Below are 24,527 nucleotides of genomic sequence, written 5' to 3'. Positions count from 1 at the left end.
CATCATTGGCTTGTAAGTGAACAGGTGGGGGGGGTGATGGAGGAAACTGCTCTGGGGGAAAAACTCTTTTAGTCCTGGTTTTAATAGTCTGTGGTCAATAGACTAAAGAAGAAAAAAAAACAGCACAGAGTATATACGTACATGATTTAAAACCGGTCTGGAGGGGAACTGAATCTCAACTGTTTTTTTGTGTCAATTTCTGTTCTTCTTTCTTATCCAGAGTTTCCAGATCCGTTTGAATCCCCGAGGCGCTCCGACTCCCTTTCACCTGCAAATACACCCAAGCTCAGGGTTTACACCCGGAACCGACACCCCAGCTACCCTCCTTGTCAGCGCTTACTCGGCCCCAGGCCCATGCCCTCTCCAGGTGAAACTTTGCATTCCTTCTTTTTGGTTATAGTGTTACGGATTATATTTATATGTCTTTCACTTGTCAGTAGTCTCCGTTTCTATGTCCATTTCTTTTGTTTTGTAGGAGGTACCTCTCAGCCCCAAAGCCACGAGATTGTGACGGTAGGGGACTCCCTGGTGAACCCCGGCATGCGGAATATCGACTCGCGCCGCCACAGCTCCCCCTCTCTCTCTCCTCCCCCCCACCACCAGCTGAACAGACTGAGAGTGTTCACTTCCCCGCCTCAGGTGGTGTCACGACCTCTGACCTCACCCCCTCCCCTCATCCCCTCCCCTGCCCGAGACCCCGAAAAGTCCAAGCACATCGGCAAAGAGTCGGCGAAATGTCCAGTCCAGAGAGATGACGAAAAGGGTCGTCTGTTCTCCGGCGACAGAAATAGACATCAACCCAACAAAGATCAAGGGTTGAGAGATGCAGACAAGGGCAGGGTGTCGAGTCAGGACCAGGCTTCCAAGGATTCCGACAAGAACAGATTGTCCAGAGAACAAAAAGAGTCCGACAAGGGTGAACTATCAGCCAAAGAGCCGGAGAAGAGGAGACCGTTGAGTAAAGACTCGGCCCTGAAAGAATCCGAGAGGAGACGACCGCCCAGTCGAGATTCAGAAAAGGGGAGACCGCTAAACAAAGACTCTGAGAAGGGGAGACAGACGAGCAGAGAGTCAAGCAACAGTGTGAAAGATAAAAGCAAATCATCCGCGAGAAACCCCAACATTGAAAAAGCTCGGTCTCTAAGTAGAGATGCGGGGCCGAGGGACTCCGAGAAGCAGAGACCACACGGCAGGGAAGCTGGAAAAGACCCGGGCCAAGGGAAAGAAAGACCGTCGAGCCGAGACTCTGACAAGAGTCGACCCCCCTCGAGAGATTCCAGATGTCGAAGCGCGGAGAAAAACAAAGACTCTGGCTCGGGGAAAGATAACGGCGCCGGCGTCCAGTCCAAACAGACCGGCGGCGAGAGTAAGAGCCCCAGACTGGCGCCCGCGGGCTCGGGCCAGCCCTCCCCTCCCGTGGGCGCCAAGCAGGCCGACAAGCACGGGAAGCACGGCGGCAAAGACCAGGACGTTTCTTCCAGCGCGTTGCCCCGTCACCGGGCCGCCCCGACCTCCAACCTCACCCAGGTGAAGGACAAGCCCGGCTCGGGGAAGGAGAGTAGCGGCGGCGCTGGGAATGCGACGCCAGCTTCGCCCCATAAGGACTCTGCGGTCGGGAAGTGTGGCTCCCCGCAGCCGTCGTTTCAGAAATCCACTTTACGGAAATTGAATGATCACTCATCGGGTCCGGCCGCGGCCGCGGCGGCGGCGGCGGCGAAGCCCGCGTGGCCGTCGAGGACACCGGCGGAAGATGACGTCGTCAAGCGAGGCTCCGGCTCCGGCTCCGCCGCCAAAGAGAAACACCCCAGAGTCAAGACGGCGGGCGGCAGAGAGTCGTCCAAAGACCGGGAACGAGAGAAGACTCCCCAAAGCAGCAACAACAGAATCCCCCTCCTCCTCAACAACAACAACAACGCGAAAGCGGCCGGCGGCGCCAACGCCCACGCCGCCAACCCCGGCGCTCACAACAGCGCCAACAGCAAAGCTCCGGCGCTCGGTAACAACGCCAAAGCCCACGGGAAAGCTCCGGGGGAGAAGCCCGAGACCCAGGGGGGGGACAGGTCGCTCTCGAAGAGCAGAGAGAATCACGCCGGTCCTGAGAGGAAGAACAGCTCCGGCGTGGACCAGCTGCAGCCGGGAGGCGGAGCCCCGGAGAAAGGCGCGAAGGTCGCCTCCCAGTCGCACGCCAAAGCAGCGGCCAATCAGCTGCCGTCGTCCACCAGAGAGAAGAAGAGGCCGGTGAAACCCCCGACCGTCGCTCCGCTGAAGCCTGACGTGAAGACGGACCCCAACGGGACCGGCGCCGTCGGCGGTATTTCTTCTTCCTGTCCCGTGAGCTCCGCCCTCTCTCCTGCCGGCCAGGGGACCCGGCGCTCCGCCGCCCTCTTCTCCTCGCCGTCCGCCAGCAGCAGCGACAGCTCCGAATCCGACACTCGGACTCCGATGGAGGAGGAGGAGGAGGAGGACATGCGCAAGGAGCGCTCGCTCGGCGAGCTGCGGGACCGCCGCGGCGGCCTCCTCGAGGACGAGGGCGGCGACGGCCCGGAGGACGGCAACAAGCACCGCGAGGACGACAGCGACGGGTCGGGCTCGGCGAAGCGGCGCTACCCGCGGCGCAGCGCGCGCGCCCGCTCCAACATGTTCTTCGGCCTCACGCCTTTCTACGGCGTCCGCTCGTACGGCGAGGAGGACCTCCCGTTCTACGGCAGCGGCGACGGAGCCGGCGCCAAGGCGAAGAGGAGGCGAGGCGGCGGCGGCGGGCGCAAGAAGTCGGCCGAGGGGCAGGTGGACGGAGCGGACGACATGAGCACCTCGTCGTCGTCGGGGGACAGCGGAGAGGACGACGACAGCGCCATGAAGCAGCGGAGCGGCGACCCCTTCTACTACAACTTCACCCGGACCATCATCAACCCCGGGGAGGCGCTGCCGTCCATCGAGGGGATCGACCGCTGTCTGGGGCGGGGCTCCCAGCTGCAGCGCTTCCTCAAAGACGAGGAGCAGCAGCAGCAAAGGGTGCAAGGAAAGGCCGAAGAGGACATGTTGAGCGCTCTGTGAGTCCCCGCGTCGTTTTGATCGACTTGTCTAGGCGGTATTTGTGTTTATTTTCTGTTGTCTGTAAAGCTGCGTTCACACTCAAAGCTCTGCGAATGTTCCCCTGGAGTAGATCAGGGTTCGTACGGTCATGGAAAACCTGGAAAAGTCATGGAATTTTAAAATGGTCATTTCCAGGCCGGGAGAAGTCATAGAAAAAACTTAAATCCTAAAAGTTTTGGAAAAGTCATGGAAATATGTTATAATCACATGTTCATTCACGCCGAGTTTGAAATAATTAATATGTTTTTTTAACCCTCCTGTTACTTTTCGGGTCAATTTGACCCCAGGCTGTTTTTCACTGTGTCAAACATATAAAAAATATCAACTTTTTTATATATTTAAAGGGCTATTTAGGTCGTCAACAAACAAACATAAAGTACCTCACACTTAAACTTGGGAAACAATATTAATTTTAATTGCTGGGGTCAAATTGACCCCAAGGGTAAAATATGTCAGTAAATATAAAGGTAACAGGAGGGTTAAATATTGAATGGGGTCAAATTGACCCTAAAGTAACAGGAGGGTTAAAGAAAGACGCTCAAAATACAAGCCGGCGTACGCTCTCAATACGCAACATTTTCTAAAATGTTCATGTTTACACCGAGATTTCAGTTTGGTCATGGAAATTTGGTTTAAAGTCCTGGAAATCCATTGGTCAAAATGTGTAAGAACCCTGGTAGATGTAGATCTCGTCAGTCAACTGACAGACGTAAGTGGTTGCGATAGATGCACATTTTCGCCGGGCGGCGCCTTTGACAAAAATTGCACGGCGCGAAAATTCTCCTCAATTTAAATTTTCGCCTCAAGTTTAAATATTTCAATTTAGGCACAAAAAAACCCGCTGACTGGCTTTCGCCGAGTTGCAAAAGCCAGTCGGCGTTGAGCTGCTCGAGTGGAGCGGAAGTTATTCAGACGTAATCGGGGAAAGACACCGAGCTGTGTGAGCCGACGGGTGATGTCATGAATAAATATATATATATTATATTAAGGTTATGAACCCGAACACGAGGGCGTTAGATGTTCCGACGTGTGTGGGACGTCCTCAACGAGTATAAAGCAGAACTCGTGGTTAGTTCTCCCGTGGTGGATGAAGGAAACCGTTTCTACGGAGTAAAGCCACAGAGATAAGCCCCGCCCCCTTTAAGGCGCGAATTAAACGAGTGACGTTCTCATTGATCATCTCATTAATTACACGCCGTGTTGTCTTTCCTGTGTTCGACAGGACTTTGGGAAAGCAGCGCATCGGCCAGCTCGACGGCGTCGACGACGGATCGGAGAGCGACACCAGCGTCTGCACCAGCAGCACCGCCGCCGCTGCCGCCGCTGCCGCCGCCGCCGCCGCCGCCGCCGCCTCTTCTTCCACGCCACAAAAAAGTACCCCGAAGAGAAGGGGCGGCAGGGAGCGACACCCCGAGAAGGCCGCCGCCCCGGACTCGAGCAAGGAGGCCGACAGCGGAGCCGTGAGCGGCAACACGCGGGAAGGCCGGAAGAACCAGAAGGAGAACTGCCTTCCCCTCGGGGGCGGAGTCAAGTCCCAGGGCCAGGACCCTCTGGAGGCCCAGCTGGCGCTCAGCACCGAGCTGCTCAAGTCGGACTCCGACAACAACAACAGCGACGACTGCGGCAACATCCTGCCGTCCGACATCATGGAGTTCGTCCTCAACACGCCGTCCATGTCCATGCAGGCCCTGGGCCAGCAGTCGGAGCCGTCGCCCTCCGAGCTGCTGCTGGACGACGGCTACGTCGGGGTGGACGGCGACCGGCCCAAAGACATCCTGTTCCAGGACTTCTCCGAGAGCGGCGGCGGCGGCGGCGCCGCGGCGGAGAGCGCTGTGAACGGCCGCGCCGTCTCCGCGTCGGAGGAGCCGTATCTTCCTCTGGAGCTGCCGTCCGACCTCTCGGTCCTGACCACGCGCGGCCCCTCCGTCAACGCCGGTCAGAACCACGCCGCCGCCGCCGGCCTCCTCTCGGACGGCTCGGACCGCGCCGCGCTGGGCTTGGCTCCCGACCCGGAGGCGAGCCGCGGCGAAGAGAACGGGGACGGGAAGAGAACGGGGCCCGGCGGGTCGCCGGCGCCGAGTCGGGACGCGCAGGTCACGGAGGGTCACGTGACCCCCGAGCCGTTCATCCCCGCCGTCGGCCAGGTGGTCGAACCTCCGGGTCACCAGGACGTTCCCAGGAGGTGCGGTACCCCCGGTTTGCCAAACTCGCCCTCCGCGCCTCTTCCGGGCCAGAAGTACATCGCGGTCGCGGCCGCGGGTCAGACCCAGGTCTCCGGCCCGGCGGTCATCAAACCCGCCCCCGACAAGCTCATCGTGGTCAACCAACAGTTCCAGCCGCTCTACGTTCTCCAGACCGTCCCGAACGGCGTCGCCCAGAACATCGGCGCCGCGGGCGCGATGGACGTCTCCTCGGCCGTGCTGAGCTCCGTGACGTTGTCCCAGTCCATATTCCCCTCCGGCGGCAAAGTCCTGGGCGCCGTGGCGCTCCCCTCCCACATCCACACCTTCAAAGGCGCCGCGCACGCGGGCTTCCAGACGGGCATCCCCGGCGCCGCCTCGGGGCTCCTCATCGGGTTGCCCCGCGACCAGCCGGCCCAGATCTTGGTCTCGGAGGCCGGCCGGCGGCGCAAGCCGGGCCCCGGCGTCGCCATCGCGTCCGGTCCCTCCGCCCAGACGGCGCTGGTGTCCGCTCACGGCAAGAAGAGGCCCATCTCCCGTCTTCAGCCGAGGAAGAGCAGAAAGCCGGCCCGCTCCCGCCGCCAGCCGACTCTGGCGCCGTCGGAGGTGGGCCCGTCCAACGTGACGCTCATCAACCTGCCGTCCCCCCGGATCGCCGCTCAACCCGGCGGCGGCGGCGGCCTGGTGGACCTGAGCAGCCTCTCCACGCCTCAGCGCAAGGTCCCGAATATTATCAAGAGACCGAAATCGGCTCGGGTCATGTACCTGGACCCCGCCACCCTCCTCCAGCAGAGGATTCCCGGTACCGGCCGGCCCGGCCTCCTGGGCCACGACTCCTCCGCTCACCTCATCCCCTGCACGGTCTCCGGTCTCAACCCCAGTCAGTCGGTGCTGAACGTCGTGTCCGTGCCCGCCGGCGGCGCCGCGGGGCCGATCGGCAACCTCCTGTTCAAAGCGAGTCCGCCGGGCCTCCGGTCGGCCGGCGCGCCGCTGATCTCCCACCTCGCCTCGTCCGTCCAGACGTCCGTCGCCAGCAGCATCTGCATCCTGCCCTCCCAGCAGACCATCAGCGTGGCGGTCGGCCGGCGCGGAGACACCGACGTGACCGACGTCCACCTGCAGCATCCGCCGCCTCGGCACATCAACAGAGCTCCGGGCGCCGACTCCGGTCCCGGCGCCGGCGTTACTTTAGCCAGGAGACGCGTCGTCGGCGCGCTCGCCCAAACGCAGACCGCCTCCCAGAGCAGCAGGACGACGCCCATCTCCAGGTCTTCAGAACAAAGGCCGCCCAACTCGACCGCTCCGGGAGCAGAGAAGGGGAAACCCAAATCCAAGAGGAGCCGGCAGAGTCCAGACGTCACGGCGGTGAAGAAGCTCAAGGCCTCTCAGGCGGAGGAGCATCAGAGCAACGCGGCAGGGCGGCACCACTCCAAGCCCAGGTGAGCCCGCCGGTATTCCGGCCGCTTTCGCTTTAATTACTATTTACGTGAATAAATAGGAAAAAATAACCAAGACCTTTCTTAAACTAGAATAGGCACTCGGTAGAGCGCATACCTTCACATATCACAAGATTGGGCATTGAATTATGAACATTTTGGCATTAGTTGCATAACAATTGGATAACAATTGACAGTGCTATGGTAAAAAGAAGATGTTGACCTTTTCATGACCTTGACCCGATTGATCCCAAAATCTAATCAAATGGTCCCCGGATAATAACCAATCATCCCACCAAATTTCATGCAATTCGGTTTAAAACTTTTTTTGTTATGCGAGTAACACGCATACAAATAAATAAATAAATACACGGCGATCAAAACATAACCGTCCGCATTTTCAATGCGAAGGTAATAAGTGTCATAATGTATGGAGAGTAATTACAGTTTTTCGTCTTGTTTCTTTGTCATGATAAAAAAAAAGTAAATAGCAAAAATTCAGGCCCAGAGAAATTTTGGAAAAATAAAAGAAGCCGGGAATTTTTTGGAAAAGTCGTGGTTGTTTTGCTCCATAAATACCTCAACTGAGAAAAACAATGTATAATGTGTAAATAATGCTTCAGTGTGCAGGTCAGTTATGACGGTGTTGGTGAGCAACATGTTTTGATTTCAAGCCCTTTGGGAACTTTTGAAGACACACATTTGCGTTTTCAATTCATATTCCAAGGCAGCTGTGGCGTGTCATCGATATTTTGGTAAATTGTTCTTTGTATATTTCTTACATTTTAAGAAATATACGGTCACAACATTTTTTGGGAGTGTAATTAATTGTGAATACAAGAAACAGGATTGTGAGTATCTTTTATTCTTTAGATAATAATATTTTCATTCACTGTACTATATATTACAGTTTTATTTGGGTACAGATAAGTGGAATAGCTCATCTTGACTGAAACTATAACTCCCGATTTGTCCCGAAAGTAAAAACGTACATATTTTCATTATATACTTCACATTTCGAGCCTCTCTTATCTTCTTTGCAAGCAGTTCCAAAGAGCTGAGCTCCCCCGAACCCATGGATACAGGCAAGCCTGCAGACAAGGCCACCAACAAGAGGTACGGGGTCATCCATGCTCGGAGGGGGGGGGGCATTTTCATGTTTAATATATTAAAGAGTTCTAATGCAAAGCCCGTAATCCTTTTTTCCAGTGTGCTCTGGAAAAAGAAGACATCCGATGGTGCCGTGTTGCCGGGGAAAGACAAACCGTGTGCGGCCGGCGGAGCGGCGTCGCCGCCGGGTCAAGACGGCAACAGCCGGGACGGCGGGCCGGACGGGAAACCCAAGAAGGGCATCGTCTTTGAGATCCGCAGCGAGGACGGCTTCCACATCCGCTGTGAGAGCATCGAAGGTGAGAGGAAAGGACTCATAGGAAGGTCATATCATGTGTGCTTTCAAAGTTGACATCGCTATATTGAGTAGCTCGATGCCCATGAATAAAGAGCACAGGGACAGAGAAAGAAATGTGCTCTTTGTCCACGACATTTGAATACAAATCATTGCTGTGAATACAAAATGCTCCTCACTTCAGAACTCAGGCAGGGTTTTTACGTTCATGGAAAACCTGGAAAAAAGTCCTTTAAAAAAATGAAATCCCAAATTTGTTCTATTCATATGATACATTTTATTTTGAAATATTTAATATGTTTTTTAGAAAGACGCTCAAAATATAAGCCGGCATACGCTCTCCTTAATCAACTGAAAAGATATACATATTTATTTTTTTAATCAAAACTATTGTCTCTCGTGCATTTGTGTCATTTAAGGTTATACACTGTATGCTTTTGAATTCTCATTGTTAGTTTAAATACGACATTTTTCCACTTTTTCACGTCTACACTGAGATTTCACGAAACATTTGGTTATGGAAATTTGGTTTGAAGTCAAAATCCATTGGTCAGCATGTGTAGGAACCCTGTAACATGCACGAAATGCTTAGCTGTCGCGTGTTCGCTTTACAGAGGCGTGGAAATCCCTGACGGATAAGGTGCAGGAAGCTCGCTCCAACGCGCGACTCAAAGAGCTCTCGTTTGAAGGTGAGGCGTCACTCTGACCACGGAAACACGAGAGGAACAGACGCGTTGCTGTACATGCAGATTAAATGCATCGCGCCGACACGTTTTTTTTCCCTTTTCGCTCCTCGCAGGCGTGAACGGGTTGAGGATGCTGGGCGTCGTCCACGAGGCCGTGGTCTTCCTGCTGGAGCAGCTGTACGGCTCCAGACACTGTCGCAGTTACCGCTTCCGCTTCCACAAGCCGGAGGAAACCGACGAGCCTCCCGTCAACCCCCACGGCTCGGCCCGCGCAGAGATCCACCCCAGGTGAGGAAGGAACCCACCACACACACACACACACACACACACACACATACATACATAACCCGTCTATAAGACGGTGTGTTCTTCCATCACACGGCCTCGATGGAGGGAGACAAATACTAAATACTGTATCAGGTAAATGCTGTACGGTCAAAACCTGGAAAAGTCATGGAATTTCTAAATGATTATTTCCAGAAAAAGACCTTAAAAAAATGTAATCCCAAAAGTTTTGGAAAAGTCATGGAAATTTTGTTTATATTCGCATGTTCACCTACGCTGAGTTTTAAATAATTAATATGTTTTTAAATGAAAGATGCTCCCCCAAATCTGTTCTATTCATATGATACATTTTATTTTGAAATATTTAATATGTTTTTTAGAGAAAGACGCTCAAAATATAAGCCGGCATACACTCTCAATACTCTCCTTAATTAACTGAAAAGACATACATGTTTATTCTTTTAATCAAACTATTGTCTCTCATTCATTTGAGTGATTTAAGGTTATATTCTGTATGCTTTGGAATCCTCATTGTTAGTTTAAATACAACATTTTCTGACTTTTTCATGTTTACGCCGAGATTTCACAAAACATTTGGTCATGGACATGTTGGTTTAAAGTCCTGGATGCCCATTGGTCAACATGTGTATGAACCCTGTTCATTGGTCAACATGTGTTAAACCCTTATGTATATTGTACACACTGTTGATAAACAATGTTGGAAATATAAGCACAGCCCAAAGATTTGGGAAGCGACTCATCGGACGATCGGAAAAGCAAGAACTCTTCCTTCTGACTTGAAATGAGTCTTCATCAGAAGCCGTTGTGATCTTGTGAGTTTTCTTTCCGAACTCTTCCTCTTCCATCCGTTTCCCTTCCAGGAGGTCTGTGTTCGACATGTTCAACTTCCTGGCCTCAAAACACCGCCAGCCTCCCGAGTTCAGGCCGCAAGAAGACGACGATGACGAAGGGCAGCTCAGGACTGCCAGGTCAGATTGGTTATTTATTCACTGCATTCTGTCGTTGTCCTGAGAGGAAGTCTCTTATCTCATGATATTACATGACATTAAGAGTTATTAGTTCGTCAAAATGTTATTTAGTCTGATAAGATCACAACATTTCTTCTTTCAGGCGTGCCTCCATGGAGCTGCCGCTGGCTGTGAGGTTCAAACAGCTCACGGTCACCTCCAAGGAAACGGTTGGCGTCTACAGGTTAGATCGGGGGGGCCTTTCAACTATCAATCATGATGAATAATTTACCAATTCTGTTGATGATGATCAATAGCTAGCTTTATACCAAAATAATAATAGTAATTTTAGTACCGGGTTTACTTTTCAAGGAAGTAAAAGGTTCTTTCAAACCGTTGTTTTGTGTATTTCTATGCTGGTGGGCCTGTTTCATGTAATTATAATAATGGGGGGCACAACAACAACAACAACAACCTTGGTTTCATCTCACTGGGACAACGTTTACCGCCGCTTGTTGGCTGTAATGAAGGAAATGAAACTCAGCCCGTCTGTCTCCATAGTAACTCACCTGTGTGTGTTTGATGGTTATTTATTTGACCGGCGTGAAACTATTTGTTACTCTCATTCACAGCACGAGCTGCGCGTTCTCTCTCTTTTTGTCTCCTATAAAAAAAATAAAAAGCAAAGTCTAACTTTTACATTTTGGTGTTATCAAACAAAGACGAATCCTCTCTCCCCGTCTCCTAAAATAAAATGTGTTGTTTTATGAACGGAGCTTCACGTGAGTTAAAGCAGATTTTCTTTTTATGGGGTTAAAATGTCCCCAAAATGTCATTTTATTTTATTTTAACTTTTTATTTATTCATTCATTTTATATTTATTTATATTTATTTTATTTATTTTTTCAGTTTCACTGAACGAAAAAGAACGCGACAAAACATTGCAAATGACAAAACGTAGAACACCAAGAAAATAGAAAAGAATAATTGTAAAAAAAATATTACAAAATACAATTAAAGTCTTTTCCCCAAAGGGTCTCAGTCCCTGGGGAAAGTCCTGAGGTCACCTTGACCTTTGTTGTCCTTAATAATGAGATCAGTCGTGGTTTGCCATGATCACGTGATGCTATGATTAACGGCTGATGACCTCAACAGAATCAACCTTTGGGGTTTTTCTTCTTCTTTGGTCAATTCTCACAATAAAAAATAAATAAAACAAACATTTTGGTAACTTTCCTCCGATGATGTCACGAGATCTCTAAACCGTCGTGATTCCTGCCTCCTTCAGAAGACAATGACGTATTGAATCCGTGGCGCACACAGCAGCAGCAATTAGTTGATTAATTGATTTGTCAATCCACAGAAATTAAATGTAATATATTCGTATGTCATACACATATAATTACAGTCATTTCTCAAGAAGAACATTTTAAATATTGCCTGATTCCAGCTTCTCAAGTATGATTTCTATGATACCCCTTTGTCACGATTTACTATGATTAGTAAATAAACTGGGTTTTAAAACAGGAATACCATTATCTACATAACAATTTAACATTTTAATATATGAAATTATATATTCGATGATCAATGGGATTTTCTTTTAAACGTTACCCCTCTGCAGGTCTCCGATTCACGGCCGAGGGCTGTTCTGCACCAAGACCATCGACGCGGCGGAGATGGTCATCGAATACTCCGGGAACGTCATTCGCTCCGTGCTCACCGACAAACGGGAGAAATATTACGACGGAAAGGTGAGGGGAACGCCGTGTGAGTTTGACGAGCATAAACAACGCAGAGACCACAGGCGTCAAACACGAGGCCCGCGGGGCCGAATCCGGCCCGCCGCGTCATTCCACGTGGCCGCCGACGGCTTGAAAGACACACGATCGCCTTTTCTTCAAGAAATTTAAGAAAATATCCCGTGCTTTTATTTTGAAGGTTTCAAATTAAATTGATTTATGTCATAATGTTAGAGACATTTTTTTATGTGCAATATTTCTACACTCAAATAAACAATAATTAAATGACAAGAGAGTTATTTAATGATATATTGGGGACTTTATACTTTTATATACTTCTGTTACAACCGGCCCTTTAAGAGGCGGCCATGATGAGTTTGACCTCCGGGAGCCGACGACACGCCACGAATAACACGTCTGTCTTCGCTTGTCCTCCCAGGGGATCGGCTGCTACATGTTCCGCATCGACGACTACGAGGTGGTGGACGCCACGGTGCACGGCAACGCCGCCCGCTTCATCAACCACTCGTGCGAGCCCAACTGCTACTCGCGGATCGTCACCGTGGACGGCCAGAAGCACATCGTCATCTTGGCCTCGCGCCGCATTTACCGCGGCGAGGAGCTCACCTACGACTACAAGTTCCCCACGGAGGACGCCAGCAACAAGCTGCCCTGCAACTGCGGCGCCAAGAAGTGCCGCAAGTCCCTCAACTGACACCCGAGTCGCTTTTTAAAAGATGGGCGGAGTCACGGCGTTCTGGAGCTCCTCCCTACACGGCGGGGGGGGGTTTGCCGCGGCGCTGCGTTCAATGTCCACTTCCTGGGCATTTTTTGGAGGAGGGGCCACTCGGAGAAAATTCAAACATATTGTGCCTCCTTTTTTGTTGTCTCGTTGACATTTGGGAAGCTCCGCCTCCAGACGGTGAGTCACGAGTTGAGCCTTCGCAGCATTGCAATACGACGATAACTTTTCATTTACATTTGGATCATAAAGTTATCCCGTCATCATTTTTTTTTTACATCGGCCCCGCCCTCCTCCCTTTATGGTCCACTGATCTCAACTTTTAGAAGAACGAAGAAATTCAAGAACTTGGTTCCATTTTTACACCAAAGTGCAATTTGTCGAAGGGACTTGGAACAGTAATTTTAAATAGAACGACAACAGAATTTTAAACTTGTTTTTAGTACGTTTTTGTGTTTATTTTTATAAACTCAAGCGTCAATTTATAAGTGATGCATATCTCCCTGATGCCTCCGGAGCCTGTTGTGATTTACGGAACCCCCCCCCCCCCCACCACCACCACCCCCTTGTGCACATTTAACACTGTAAATAGAAGCGGCTTGTGAAGAGCCGTGCAGGTGGAACCACTAGGGGGCGCTGTGGCCACAGGAAGGAAGAGAGGGAAAAGAGACACACAGGGGGTAGAAATGTAAATTTGTCTAAAAAGCAAAAGGTTATTTTTGTCCGTTGGTGTAAAAAAAAAAAAAGGTGACGTCCGAGGTCGACGCCATCCGCTGGACGTAAATTGACTTTTAAGTCGGCTTGGTAGCCGTGACGACGTGTTATTATGGGATGAGAGCGAGGCAGCTAGAGATTCTGGTGGACTGACGGCCGAGGGACCGGAGAGCCCCGCGGATGTGCTTTAGGAGACGTATTTATAATCGGTGTGTTGGAGCTGCGGTCCGGAGCCAGCTGTTGATCGTGCATGTTGTCGTTGTCAACATTTATTTTGGTAATTCTATAACCTCGTTCCAAATGACAGCAGCAGAGAGAACCAAACGTCACGCCCTCGAATCGAATTATCACGCGGCTCGTTTTCTTCTCGGCCTGTCGTGATAACCGTTACTTTGGAGCAAAAAAAATGTTTATTTTATTTGTATTGAGTCTTTTTTTTCTTTTCTTTTTTTTCTTTTCTCGTCTGTTCTATCTTTTTTTTATTTTATTACGGACAGGTAAATATCATGCTTGCTTTTCAAAAAAACAAAACAAATGTAAATAATGTATATTTTTCTACACAAAAAAAAGACTTACAAAGCACTCACTAGTGAATAGCACTTAATGATGGTATTTATATTTTTAAAGAATTGTATTTATTTTATTGCCATTTTTGTAGGAAATAGAGGTTTACAAACACTAACGCTTGGTCTCTATGTTTTGTATTCCGCTGCCTTTTCAAAGTTGTTGTTTTTTTCTCTTCCGTTTTTTTATTTTTTTATTAATTTGTAGCCTGAATGTTTTCTTTGATTCCAAAGACTGACGCCGGTCTGTGGCTCGGTCCGATGAGTTCAGTCCGCCAGTTGCCCTTTTATCTATTTAGCCGTTATTTTCTATCGTTCCGGTTCGAGGCGGCGGCATCGGCAGTCGCAAACTATTATTATGCACTTGAGAGAGTTACGATTGTTCGTCGCCGAGCAGATTATCTTCTCTCTCCAGCCTTATCGTCTCCACGCCACATCACACGCCGAGAACACGGGCCACTTACCGGCCGCTGCCACCAGGGGGCGGTCTTTATCAAAACTAATCAAGCTCCTTCAAACGGTTTCTCCCTCTGCAGACTCGAAACAAAAGAGGTGCCTTTTTATTTTTTATTTTAACGCTACCAACAAGCGTTCATCGTCACTTTCCTTTTTTTTTTTTATTCTCTCGCTCGCTCCTCCTTGTGTTTTTTTTTGCCTTCGTCGTAACTGAGCACGCCTCTTCTTCCTCTCTCTCTCGCCGCCGTGTCCCCGGATGGAATATTTGACGGCCGGTTTCTCTACAGCGACGAAAAGTCAAAAAACGTTGTGTCCCCTTTTTTTTTCTTTTTCTCTCTTTAAGTTATTGTCGCCGACTTCGTTATCACCTGAAGGCCGGCGGCGGCGGCGACTCCCCGCACCGCCGGGAAGACGTATGACCCACACGTGATTTGCACTTTAGCCGTGACACACAGGCACTGAACACAAGACATAGGAACAGAAAACGGCGGAAAAACCACGAGCGCAGAGGAAGTCCCTGAGAAATACGTTTGAGTTTGTGCATCAGGCCCTCGACAAAACAACCGAGTCCTCTCGGGGTCGTGACGACTCCTAAGAAGAGGCGTTCGAGGCTCCCGCCGAGGCGTTTGAGGCTCACATCGTAACGTTTGAGGCTCTCATCGTAACGTTCGAGGCTCACATCGTAACGTTTGAGGCTCTCATCGTAACGTTTGAGGCTCTCATCGTAACGTTTGAGGCTCTCATCGTAACGTTTGAGGCTCACATCGTAACGTTCGAGGCTCTCATCGTAACGTTCGAGGCTCTCATCGTAACGTTTGAGGCTCACATCGTAACGTTCGAGGCTCTCATCGTAACGTTTGAGGCTCTCATCGTAACGTTTGAGGCTCACATCGTAACGTTCGAGGCTCTCATCGTAACGTTCGAGGCTCACATCGTAACGTTCGAGGCTCTCATCGTAACGTTCGAGGCTCTCATCGTAACGTTCGAGGCTCTCATCGTAACGTTCGAGGCTCTCATCGTAACGTTTGAGGCTCACATCGTAACGTTTGAGACTCTCATCGTAACGTTTGAGGCTCTCATCGTAACGTTTGAGGCTCTCATCGTAACGTTTGAGGCTCTCATCGTAACGTTTGAGGCTCTCATCGTAACGTTTGAGGCTCACATCGTTACGTTTGAGTCTCCCGCCGAGACATTTCATCCTCTCTCCGAGGCGTTTGAGGCTCCCGCCGAGTGCACTTGACTCTTTTTTTGTCTTTCTCCTGCGACAAAGTGAAGGCCAGCAGCCCTCTCCTTCCTGAGGGTGCAGCGTGTCCACCCCCCCCCCATGCTGTGGTCTTCTGGCCTCGCGGTGGTTCGCCTGCGTCGGGCTCGCTGAGTTCAGCTGCTAAACGGTCAACAATGAATGTATATTTCCGAGACGCCAACGATAACGCAGACGTGGCCTCAAACCGGGAACAACACCGAGGTGCGAACAGCAGGCGGCGTTTTCTTTCTGCGGGACGACGCGTTCTCACCGGGTCGGCTCTCCGCCTCCCGTCGTCTCGCCTCTCGAGATCCACTCGGGCGAACAACAGAATCATCTATTCCACCGCCGAGCGGCGCACAAACACAAGAAGGAAATGGTCTCCGTTGTTTCTTTGGACTTTTTTTCTTTTTCTTCTCACCACGCCACACCAGTGGCCCTCCTACCGTCATTATCTGTAACTATAGTATAAATACATAACAATATTATACGGGAAAACACGCATAGCAGTTTCTCGTACTTTAGTACCTATACAATATATGGAATGGACAGACAAACTTAGTTACAGTAGCAAAACAGCAACATTTATGAACCGCTAATAGCGACGTCTCCGTGTACTCTATAATGGTTTTGTGTTACAGTGTCAGATGAAATAACGTGCATCATTCTTTTTGTATATTAATATCCAGTTTGTTGCCGTGCCTGTGACGCTCCGTCAACGAGGACCGCTGCAGTTCTTTCAAAATTTCTTTCTGGAAAGGAGTGTTTTTGGTTTTGTTTTTAGTTTACGTGATGAGAACCGTAACCGTATTAATGTGGTCGTGAACTTCTTGAGGTCCGACATCTTTGCCGCCCAACCCCCTCTGGTTGTTGTAGTGAATGTTTTTTCTGTTTGTTTTTCTTCTTTCTCTGATTTACTTGATGTGGTATAAATTAAGCGTTTGGTCTGTTGGAGACGGTCCAGGAGTTTCTCACCCAAAAAAATGGAGGTTTCCTTTTTTTGGGGGGGGGGGGGATCTTTCAACGTCTCCCCGACGACCTCTCTTCACCTCCCGAAGCTTTTTTGTTATACTTATCATGTACAGTTTTTTTTTTTTAATAGAAAATCATAATGCTGAGTTGATGCTGGTGTTGAAAACATTTTATTTATTTATTTTGTGCAACATCCACCCCGAATTGTTCTTTTACGAGTCGAGTTTTTTTTTTGGGGAGACGTCCGACAAGCACGTACAAGACATGTATTTGTAATTTTCAAAACTTGTTTTCTTGTGTATAGAAGTTATCAGGATGGGGAGTGGTGTCAGGAGGGGAGGAGGGAAGGACATGCAACAAAAAACGAGGGCTCATGGATTATGAACAGGCTCGTTTCTTCTGCCTTGAATATACCGTCGTTTTATCAATATTCCTCCTGCTCTCTGTAATAATGGTATTCATGAGTTTCAAACCGTCATATTTTACCCGTTTTAAAACAGTGTTCTTTCCAATACTCATCAACAAAATGAAGGAAAACCACCACAGTGAAAATAGACCACAAACTACTTGGTTGAATGTATAATTAGGAAACAAAAGTTGTATATAAATGTAAAAAGAAAAGTTTCTAATCATGTTTATTTTCTATGCACTTTTTTTATTTAAGTGATAGTTTAAATAATAAACATGTCTCCTTTACTCTTTGTTGTCTCTCGCTTCGTTTACTGGTTTTATTGCTTCAAAGTGTTTCTGAGTTCGTGCCCAAAATAATCTCACTTTTTTTTGCTAACTAGTTAATTTTCTTTCTTCTGAGAAGCAGTTTATGGACTTTTAACAGGACATTAGCAGAAGCAGAATGTGCTGACTCAGCTGCTGCTGATTCAAAACACGCAGCGACTGCCCCAATAAAGCCGGCGTCGTGTCGTTAAACGTGAGCGGACGCTCGTGTTCACGTGGTCGGCCGGGCAAAGACGGTGACGCCTTGAGAAAAAACTGAAACTTATCACTTTAATGGTTTCAAGATTCTTTTTCACAAATCTACTGAAGTTATAAATGTAAGTCCACGCCTCATGGAACTGATATGTCACGCCGGGACGGACATGAGAACTGAGTCTGGTCCTCTAGGGTCGGTCTTGACTCTTGAGAAGAGACGTTTGAGGCTCTAGTCGAGACGTTTGAGGCTCTCCGAGACGTTTGAGGCTCCAGTCGAGACGTTCGAGGCTCTCTCCTAGACGTTTGAGGCTCTCGTCGAGACGTTTGAGGCTCTCCTAGACATTTGAGGCTCCAGTCGAGACGTTCGAGGCTCTAGCCGAGACGTTTGAGGCTCTAGTCGAGACGTTCGAGGCTCTAGCCGAGACGTTCGAGGCTCTCTCCTAGACGTTTGAGGCTCCCGTCGAGACGTTTGAGGCTCCAGTCGAGACGTTAGAGGCTCTAGCCGAGACATTTGGCTCTAGCCGAGACGTTAGGCTCTAGTCGAGACGTTCGAGGCTCTCTCCTAGACGTTTGAGGCTCCCGTCGAGACGTTTGAGGCTCTCCTAGACGTTTGAGGCTCCAGTCGAGATGTTAGAGGCTCTAGCCGAGACGTTTGAGGCTCCAGTCGAGACGTTAGAGGCTCTAGCCGAGACGTTTGAGGCTCCAGTCGAGACGTTAGAGGCTCTAGCCGAGACGTTCGAGGCTCTCTCCTAGACGTTTGAGGCTCCCGTCGAGACGTTTGAGGCTCCAGTCGAGACGTTAGAGGCTCTAGCCGAGACATTTGGCTCTAGCCGAGACGTTAGGCTCCCGTCGAGACGTTTGAGGCTCCAGTCGAGACGTTTGAGGCTCCCGTCGAGACGTTCGAGGCTCCAGCCGAGACGTTCGAGGCTCTCTCCTAGACGTTTGAGGCTCTCTCCTAGACGTTTGAGGCTCCAGTCGAGACGTTCGAGGCTCTAGTCGAGACGTTCGAGGCTCTAGTCGAGACGTTCGAGGCTCTAGCCGAGACGTTCGAGGCTCTCTCCTAGACGTTTGAGGCTCCAGTCGAGACGTTAGGCTCTAGTCGAGACGTTCGAGGCTCCAGCCGAGACGTTTGAGGCTCCAGTCGAGACGTTTGAGGCTCTAGTCGAGACGTTTGAGGCTCTAGCCGAGACGTTTGAGGCTCTCTCCTAGACGTTCGAGGCTCTAGCCGAGACGTTTGAGGCTCTAGCCGAGACGTTTGAGGCTCTCTCCTAGACGTTCGAGGCTCTAGCCGAGACGTTTGAGGCTCTAGTCGAGACGTTCGAGGCTCTCTCCTAGACGTTTGAGGCTCCAGCCGAGACGTCCGAGGCTCCCACCGAGATGTTTGAGGCTCCCACCGAGATGTTCGAGGCTCCAGCCGAGTCGTTCGAGGCTCCAGTCGAGACGTTCGAGGCTCTCGCCGGGACCCCTTGAAAAAAAGTCACACTAATGGTGGCGCTGCTAATAGTAAACAGGGTGATGTCATCTGGACGGAGCAAATTGCCTCTTCTCGGAGGCAGATGCAGACGTCACAGAGTAAAGAATGTGTGATTGCATCTGTTGGCTTTTATGTCCGTTAATGTCTGTATTTATCTCCCCCGTCCTTTAAACTCTTTAAACTCTGGCGTTTTGTGTACGAAATATGATGCATGTTTTTGTTATGCAATCTTTCAAACATTAAATCCCTCTTTTCCTACTTATTTAGTCTGAATGTTGTACCAGAGTTGTTTATTTCTGTTTGCGTCCCTCCGTGTCCTCCCTGTTCTCTCTCCTCCCCGTCGTATAATTGGATTTCATGAGCACTTCCCTTTCAGTGTCTCCCAGCCAGACGCTCCTGTTGGGAGGAACTCACTGGTTTCTCTTTGATGCACTCTGACATCTGCAGCAGCAGCAGCAGCAGCAGACTTCACACGACATCATCCGGTAAGTTAAGTTACTTTTTTCTTCTTCTTTTCTTCCTCCGACTTGTGAGTGAAAGTTGCTCTTCGGGTTTTTTTTTCCAGTCTCCACGTCTCGCAGAGTTCAGACGTGTCTGAAGGCTTCGGCGTTTGAGAAATGAACGTCGAGTAGCTCAAAGTGTGTCGCTGTGTGTGAGGTGTGACGCTCTTCTTCTCGTCCAGAGATCTCCGTCTGCGAGTCGTCCACCGCAGCTGCCACATGATGGGTTGAAGTCACATTCATGATCTCTGAAACGAAGCCGAAAATACTGAACTCATTAAAGTAAATGTGCTTTGCATCACCGGAGTATTGGGTCATCCAGCAACAGGGTCAAAATAAACTTCCCTTGCCTGTTGTGAAGTTACATAAACGTGGATAATATCTGTAACGTCGGCCGCTCTCAATATGACGACAAGATATTTCATTTACAGATAAATCTGATCTGTGACCCGCCTGTAAAGACGTCTCTCCATCAGCCAGGAGGCTGGACATCATAACACATACAAACGGCCACCTAAGAATATATAAAAATGATAAATATGCACATCATGAATATGCATTAAAAACAAAAACAAAGAGCAAACGCTGCTCTGACAGTGTGAAAAGCGTCTGTAGTTCATATCAGGGGCCTGGAGACGCTGGATTCATATTTTTTTCCAGTTATTGAAAACATTCACGTTCATAATCATCCGGCAGACGTCTGTTCAGACTCATTATTTGTCCTCCTGTCTGCTCTCCTCTTCTGCCAGGAACGCTGACTCGGACTATTTTCACTGACTGTTTCCTTCTGTTTGTATCCCTCCTCCTCCTCCTCCTTCTCTTGTAAACACTCCTCTATCTCTGCAACACTAAACTCTATTTCTCTCCCCCCCCTCCAGTCCTCACACTGCAATGACCTCGCTGTTGCACCCCCTCCTCCTCTTCCTCCTCATCCTCCTCCAAGTCCATCTCTCCAACCAATCAGGAGACGACCTGATCCCTCCCAGTCTGTGCACGGGTCACCCCGGTACCCCGGGTTCTTCCGGCGCTCCCGGCGGTCCCGGTCTGCCCGGGAGAGACGGGAGGGACGGGAGGGATGCTGCACCGGGGGGGGCGGGACCGAAGGGCGACGCGGGAAACCCAGGTGCTCTATTTAATTTATGAATTTACTATTTATGTATGTGTGAGTATGTGATACATGTCTGCTGCTGATGCCCCGCCCCCTTCCTCTCTAACTCCATCTCTCTTATGGATTGTGGAGGTCTACGAACTGTTAATACACTCTGTCATATTCATTGGATGTTCATGTAACTCTGTAATGCTTCATTCTGGTCACATGACATCTATTCTGTCCATCCCGGAGAGGGGTCCTCCTCTGTTGCTCTCCTGAAGGGTTCTTCGCCTTTTATTCCCGTGAATGTTTTTTTCTATATGTTTGGGGCGTTTTTCCTGATCCGATGTGAGGTCAAAGGTCAGGGATGTCGTATGTGTACAGATTGTAAATCCCTCAGAGGATAATTCGTAATTTGCGATATTTTTATATCATATATTATTATTTTGATTTTATTATTAATATTTTATATTATTATTTTTATAATAATAACATTTATTTAATAATATATATATTTATTTTATTTTATTATTTTATCATTTATATTTTATATATTATATATATATTAATATATTTTTTATATATTGTGATACAAAATAAACTGAATTTAATTCTGCTCATTATTAAAATGTATTTAATAATAATTTCATTTTAATTTATTCTTTATTCCTATTTTATTTTTTATATTTAATATTATTTATATTATAAATACATTTTTATATATATTTGATATATTGTGATACAAAATAAACTGAATTTAATTCATGTCTGCTAAAGGCGAGGCGGGAATCCGAGGCCTCGTGGGCGACAGAGGTGACCCCGGAGCGAAGGGCGAGGGGGGGAAGGCGGGAGAGTGCGCGGTGGCGCCCAAATCGGCCTTCAGCGCCAAACTCTCCGAGGGCCGCGCTCTGCCCCTCGCCGTGGGCGAGGCGGTCGGCTTCGACGAGGTCACCATCAACGAGCAGGGCGACTACGACGCGGGGACGGGCCGCTTCACCTGCAAGGTGCCCGGGCTTTACTACTTCGCCGTGCACGCCACGGTGTACCGCGCCAGCCTCCAGTTCGACCTGATGAAGAACGCCCACGCCGCCGCCTCGTATTTCCAGTTCTTCGGCAACTGGGACAAACCGGCGGCGCTGTCGGGCGGCTCGCTGCTCCACCTGGCGCCCGGCGACCAGGTGTGGGTCCAGATGGCGCTGTCGGAGTACAGCGGGTTTTACTCCAGCGCCAAGACGGACAGCACCTTCACCGGCTTCCTGGTGTACTCGGACTGGAAGAACTCGGCTGTGTTTGCATGAGGAGACATTAGTCACACACAGGGGGGGGCGGGGGGGGGGGCATTTACATATGTTTTAGAGGGCAGTCTTTTACCCCACTGACTGAAGTCCAGGGGCATTTAAAAAGAAATTGTGGGCACTTGTGAAATAACATTTCACCTAAAAAATAATAAATATACTTATTTAGACTTACAGGATATGATAAATTGTCATAAAAATTACAATAATAAGACTTTTAGGCAGTAGTCTACAGATTCAAAGTGTTATCTTAGATTTTTTTCAAAAAATAGACATAAATCAGACAATCCTATTAAACTGTATTATTTAATTGTTATTAAATTACTATTAACTATTACTATTTACAAAATTACTATTAACAATTACAAAAAACAAACATAAATCAGACAATCCTATTAAACTGTATTATTTAATTGTTATTAAATTACTATTAACTATTACTATTTTAAAATGTACTATTAACGATTACAAAAAAACATAAATCAGACAATCCTATTAAACTGTATTATTAAATTTTTATTAAATTACTATTTACTGTTATTATTTACAAAATGACTATTAACAATTACAACTTATTTCTTTGTTTTTTTATAATTCAAAAATATATTTCTTGATTTTTGTGTGTGTACCTACAGATGATACAGATAGGACGCACACAACAACAACAAAACAATATTAAATTATCTAAATCCTGGAGGCATTTTTCGCCCCTCTCCTCGTGACATCAGGGGCAACATTATATTTCTTAGGGGCAGTTTTACCCTTTGCCCTCGTGTATTTCTGACGCTGGTCATATCCCACTTTTGGGAAATGACTCACAACCAGTTTTTTTGGTGCTCATTTCCATTTTGGTGCATCTGTATTTGTGTAATAAGTATAAAACACATGCCGTACTGGTGAGGTGTGAGTTATGTGTTTATGTGTCTTCAGACCGCTGTGACACGTCACCATGGTAACAGATGTTGTCCAGGCCGCACATTCAAACACGCTCTCATGCTATTATTTCACTTTGTTTCCTGTCGATATGAAAACAATAATAAACCATCTCAGTCAAACAGGTTTTTTTATTTTTATTGTATTTTTGAATTTATTGCTGCAATAAGTCAGTTTTTTCAAATTAATCTCCAAACTTTATATTGAGGTCACTTCCTCATAACATGACAGTGAGTTTTATTATAAAGGCATGAGCTGATTTATTGAAGTAAAAGCCTCATTAACAACTGTAATAAAATTGAACAACTTTCACGTGGCATTTACATCAATTAAATCTACCCGATACACCAAACTCTGTGGTTTCCATTCCCAAAAGGCAAGGCAATTTTTTAAATAAATAAAGTAAATCATGGAAACGTCTGGAAGTGATTCATTTTCCACCGGATTCACGGCGTTTGCTCCGGCCTAATGGTTTCACCAAACACTTCTACACTGAGCTGCTGGATGTGAGTCACCTCCTCTTCCTCCTTCTTCCCATCACTGATAATGACAAATAATAATTACACTTTAGTTTCACGGGTCACTGAGGTGAGTGTCTCCTATAATCTCTTGGCATCTTTCTCGAGGCACAGTTGTATATTTAGTTAATCGATCTCCTCGTGGCGCCACTCATTTTCATTAGTTCACATGACGTCATCCCCGAAATACTGAGCTCTCATTGGTTGATGAGAAAGAGCAAGATGTTTCTCAAGCCTTGATGCAGATACAGTAGTTAATATAGTAAGATGATGTGATAGTAAAACATGCACTATAGTTCACTTCAAATCTATTAATTTCTCATTTTATTAATTAACTGAATATAATATTGAATATATTATTATTGTATAGATTTCAGGATTTTTTAATGATGTGATATAAAGTGTCTCTGAGTAGCTTTAAAAGCGCTGTATAAATTAAATGCATTATTATTATTATTATTATTTATTATTTTATTTATTATTATTATAACATATTTTTGTCCATGTACATATGTCCTTACATCATGGCCTAAAGACTATGTGAAAGAAATACGTGGACATTTTTAAGCTTAAAATACACATTTCTACTTTTAATATTTAGACGTTTTAACAATCTTGCCGTTGCCATCAGGTTGCTAGGCAACCAGTGGATGGAGGAAAATAGTCCAGAAGACACATCACTGACATTTTTTTATTTTTTTTGGTAAAAATATGAATGCTAAGAAAACATGGAGAAACAATCTCAACTAATAAACAAAGAAATTGGTAAGATACTGAATGCTAACGATCCGACATGGGAAACGGGGGCGGAGCTAAAAAGCGCCGCGCTCTTACTTCCGGTGTATTTTTAGCTCCGCCCCTTTCCCACGTTCGATCCGTTAGTACTAAGTATCTTACAAATTGATTTGTTTATTAGTTAATTGTACATGAATTCTGATCCTTTAAAACTGAAATATGACATATACAATATGTTCCTGATAAACACATAAAGTAATCAAGGTAAAGTCGAAAGAAATAAACTTTTATCTTCAGTCTTTTGGGTAAGATGCTTCCGCTGCAGTCGCCGCTTCTCCAGCAGGGGGCAGTGTTGCATCATTGCCTTGAGGAACCTCTGCAGAGGAAAGTACATCACGTGTCATCACTGATGGAGGACCGCTCACCTCAACCACCTGGAGCGACAGTCCGTGAGCCCTCAGGTGACGTCACACTGGCTATGACTTTGTATTACATGTTGAGGACTATTTTAAATGCGTTTACAACTTAATTCAATTCAGTTTATGTCAATTAAATGTATTTTATATA

General features: G+C 47.8%; 2 protein-coding genes across 5 annotated transcripts in view; both read left to right on the top strand.

The window, feature by feature from the left end:
- kmt2a (lysine (K)-specific methyltransferase 2A) overlaps window positions 1-17,186 on the top strand; it is a 49,220-nt gene extending 32,034 nt beyond the window's left edge. For 3 of the 4 annotated variants that reach the window (XM_056441557.1, XM_056441558.1, XM_056441554.1), the window contains exons 24-34: window positions 221-367; window positions 476-3,050; window positions 4,316-6,712; window positions 7,754-7,825; window positions 7,919-8,118; window positions 8,729-8,803; window positions 8,914-9,088; window positions 9,967-10,074; window positions 10,217-10,297; window positions 11,678-11,807; window positions 12,235-17,186. In XM_056441557.1, coding sequence (XP_056297532.1) covers window positions 221-367; window positions 476-3,050; window positions 4,316-6,712; window positions 7,754-7,825; window positions 7,919-8,118; window positions 8,729-8,803; window positions 8,914-9,088; window positions 9,967-10,074; window positions 10,217-10,297; window positions 11,678-11,807; window positions 12,235-12,510 — 6,236 coding nt within the window. In that variant the 3' untranslated portion in view covers window positions 12,511-17,186. The remainder of the gene's footprint in view (window positions 1-220; window positions 368-475; window positions 3,051-4,315; window positions 6,713-7,753; window positions 7,826-7,918; window positions 8,119-8,728; window positions 8,804-8,913; window positions 9,089-9,966; window positions 10,075-10,216; window positions 10,298-11,677; window positions 11,808-12,234) is intronic. The other variant, XM_056441556.1, reaches the window with a different exon arrangement.
- A 1,758-nt stretch (window positions 17,187-18,944) lies between these two features.
- On the top strand, window positions 18,945-21,777 carry c1qtnf5 (C1q and TNF related 5). Its single transcript, XM_056441592.1, has 3 exons — window positions 18,945-19,374; window positions 20,268-20,512; window positions 21,257-21,777. The coding sequence occupies exons 2-3, from the start codon at window positions 20,281-20,283 to the stop codon at window positions 21,775-21,777; spliced, it is 753 nt and encodes a 250-aa protein (XP_056297567.1). The 5' UTR covers window positions 18,945-19,374; window positions 20,268-20,280.
- Window positions 21,778-24,527: the final 2,750 nt, after the last annotated feature.

The sequence above is a fragment of the Pseudoliparis swirei genome, chromosome 20 (assembly GCF_029220125.1).
Source record: "Pseudoliparis swirei isolate HS2019 ecotype Mariana Trench chromosome 20, NWPU_hadal_v1, whole genome shotgun sequence".
Lineage (NCBI taxonomy): Eukaryota > Metazoa > Chordata > Actinopteri > Perciformes > Liparidae > Pseudoliparis > Pseudoliparis swirei.
Note: the sequence above shows the minus strand (reverse complement) of the source record. Positions and strands in the feature narration are given on the sequence as shown.

What these genes read in the sequence shown, in the direction of transcription:
- c1qtnf5 (XM_056441592.1), top strand. Translation starts at nt 20,281, where the DNA reads ATGACCTCGCTGTTGCACCCCCTCCTCCTCTTCCTCCTCATCCTCCTC. An exon ending in GGGCGACGCGGGAAACCCAG is followed by an intron (nt 20,513 to 21,256) that starts GTGCTCTATTTA and finishes TGTCTGCTAAAG; the next exon opens with GCGAGGCGGGAATCCGAGGC.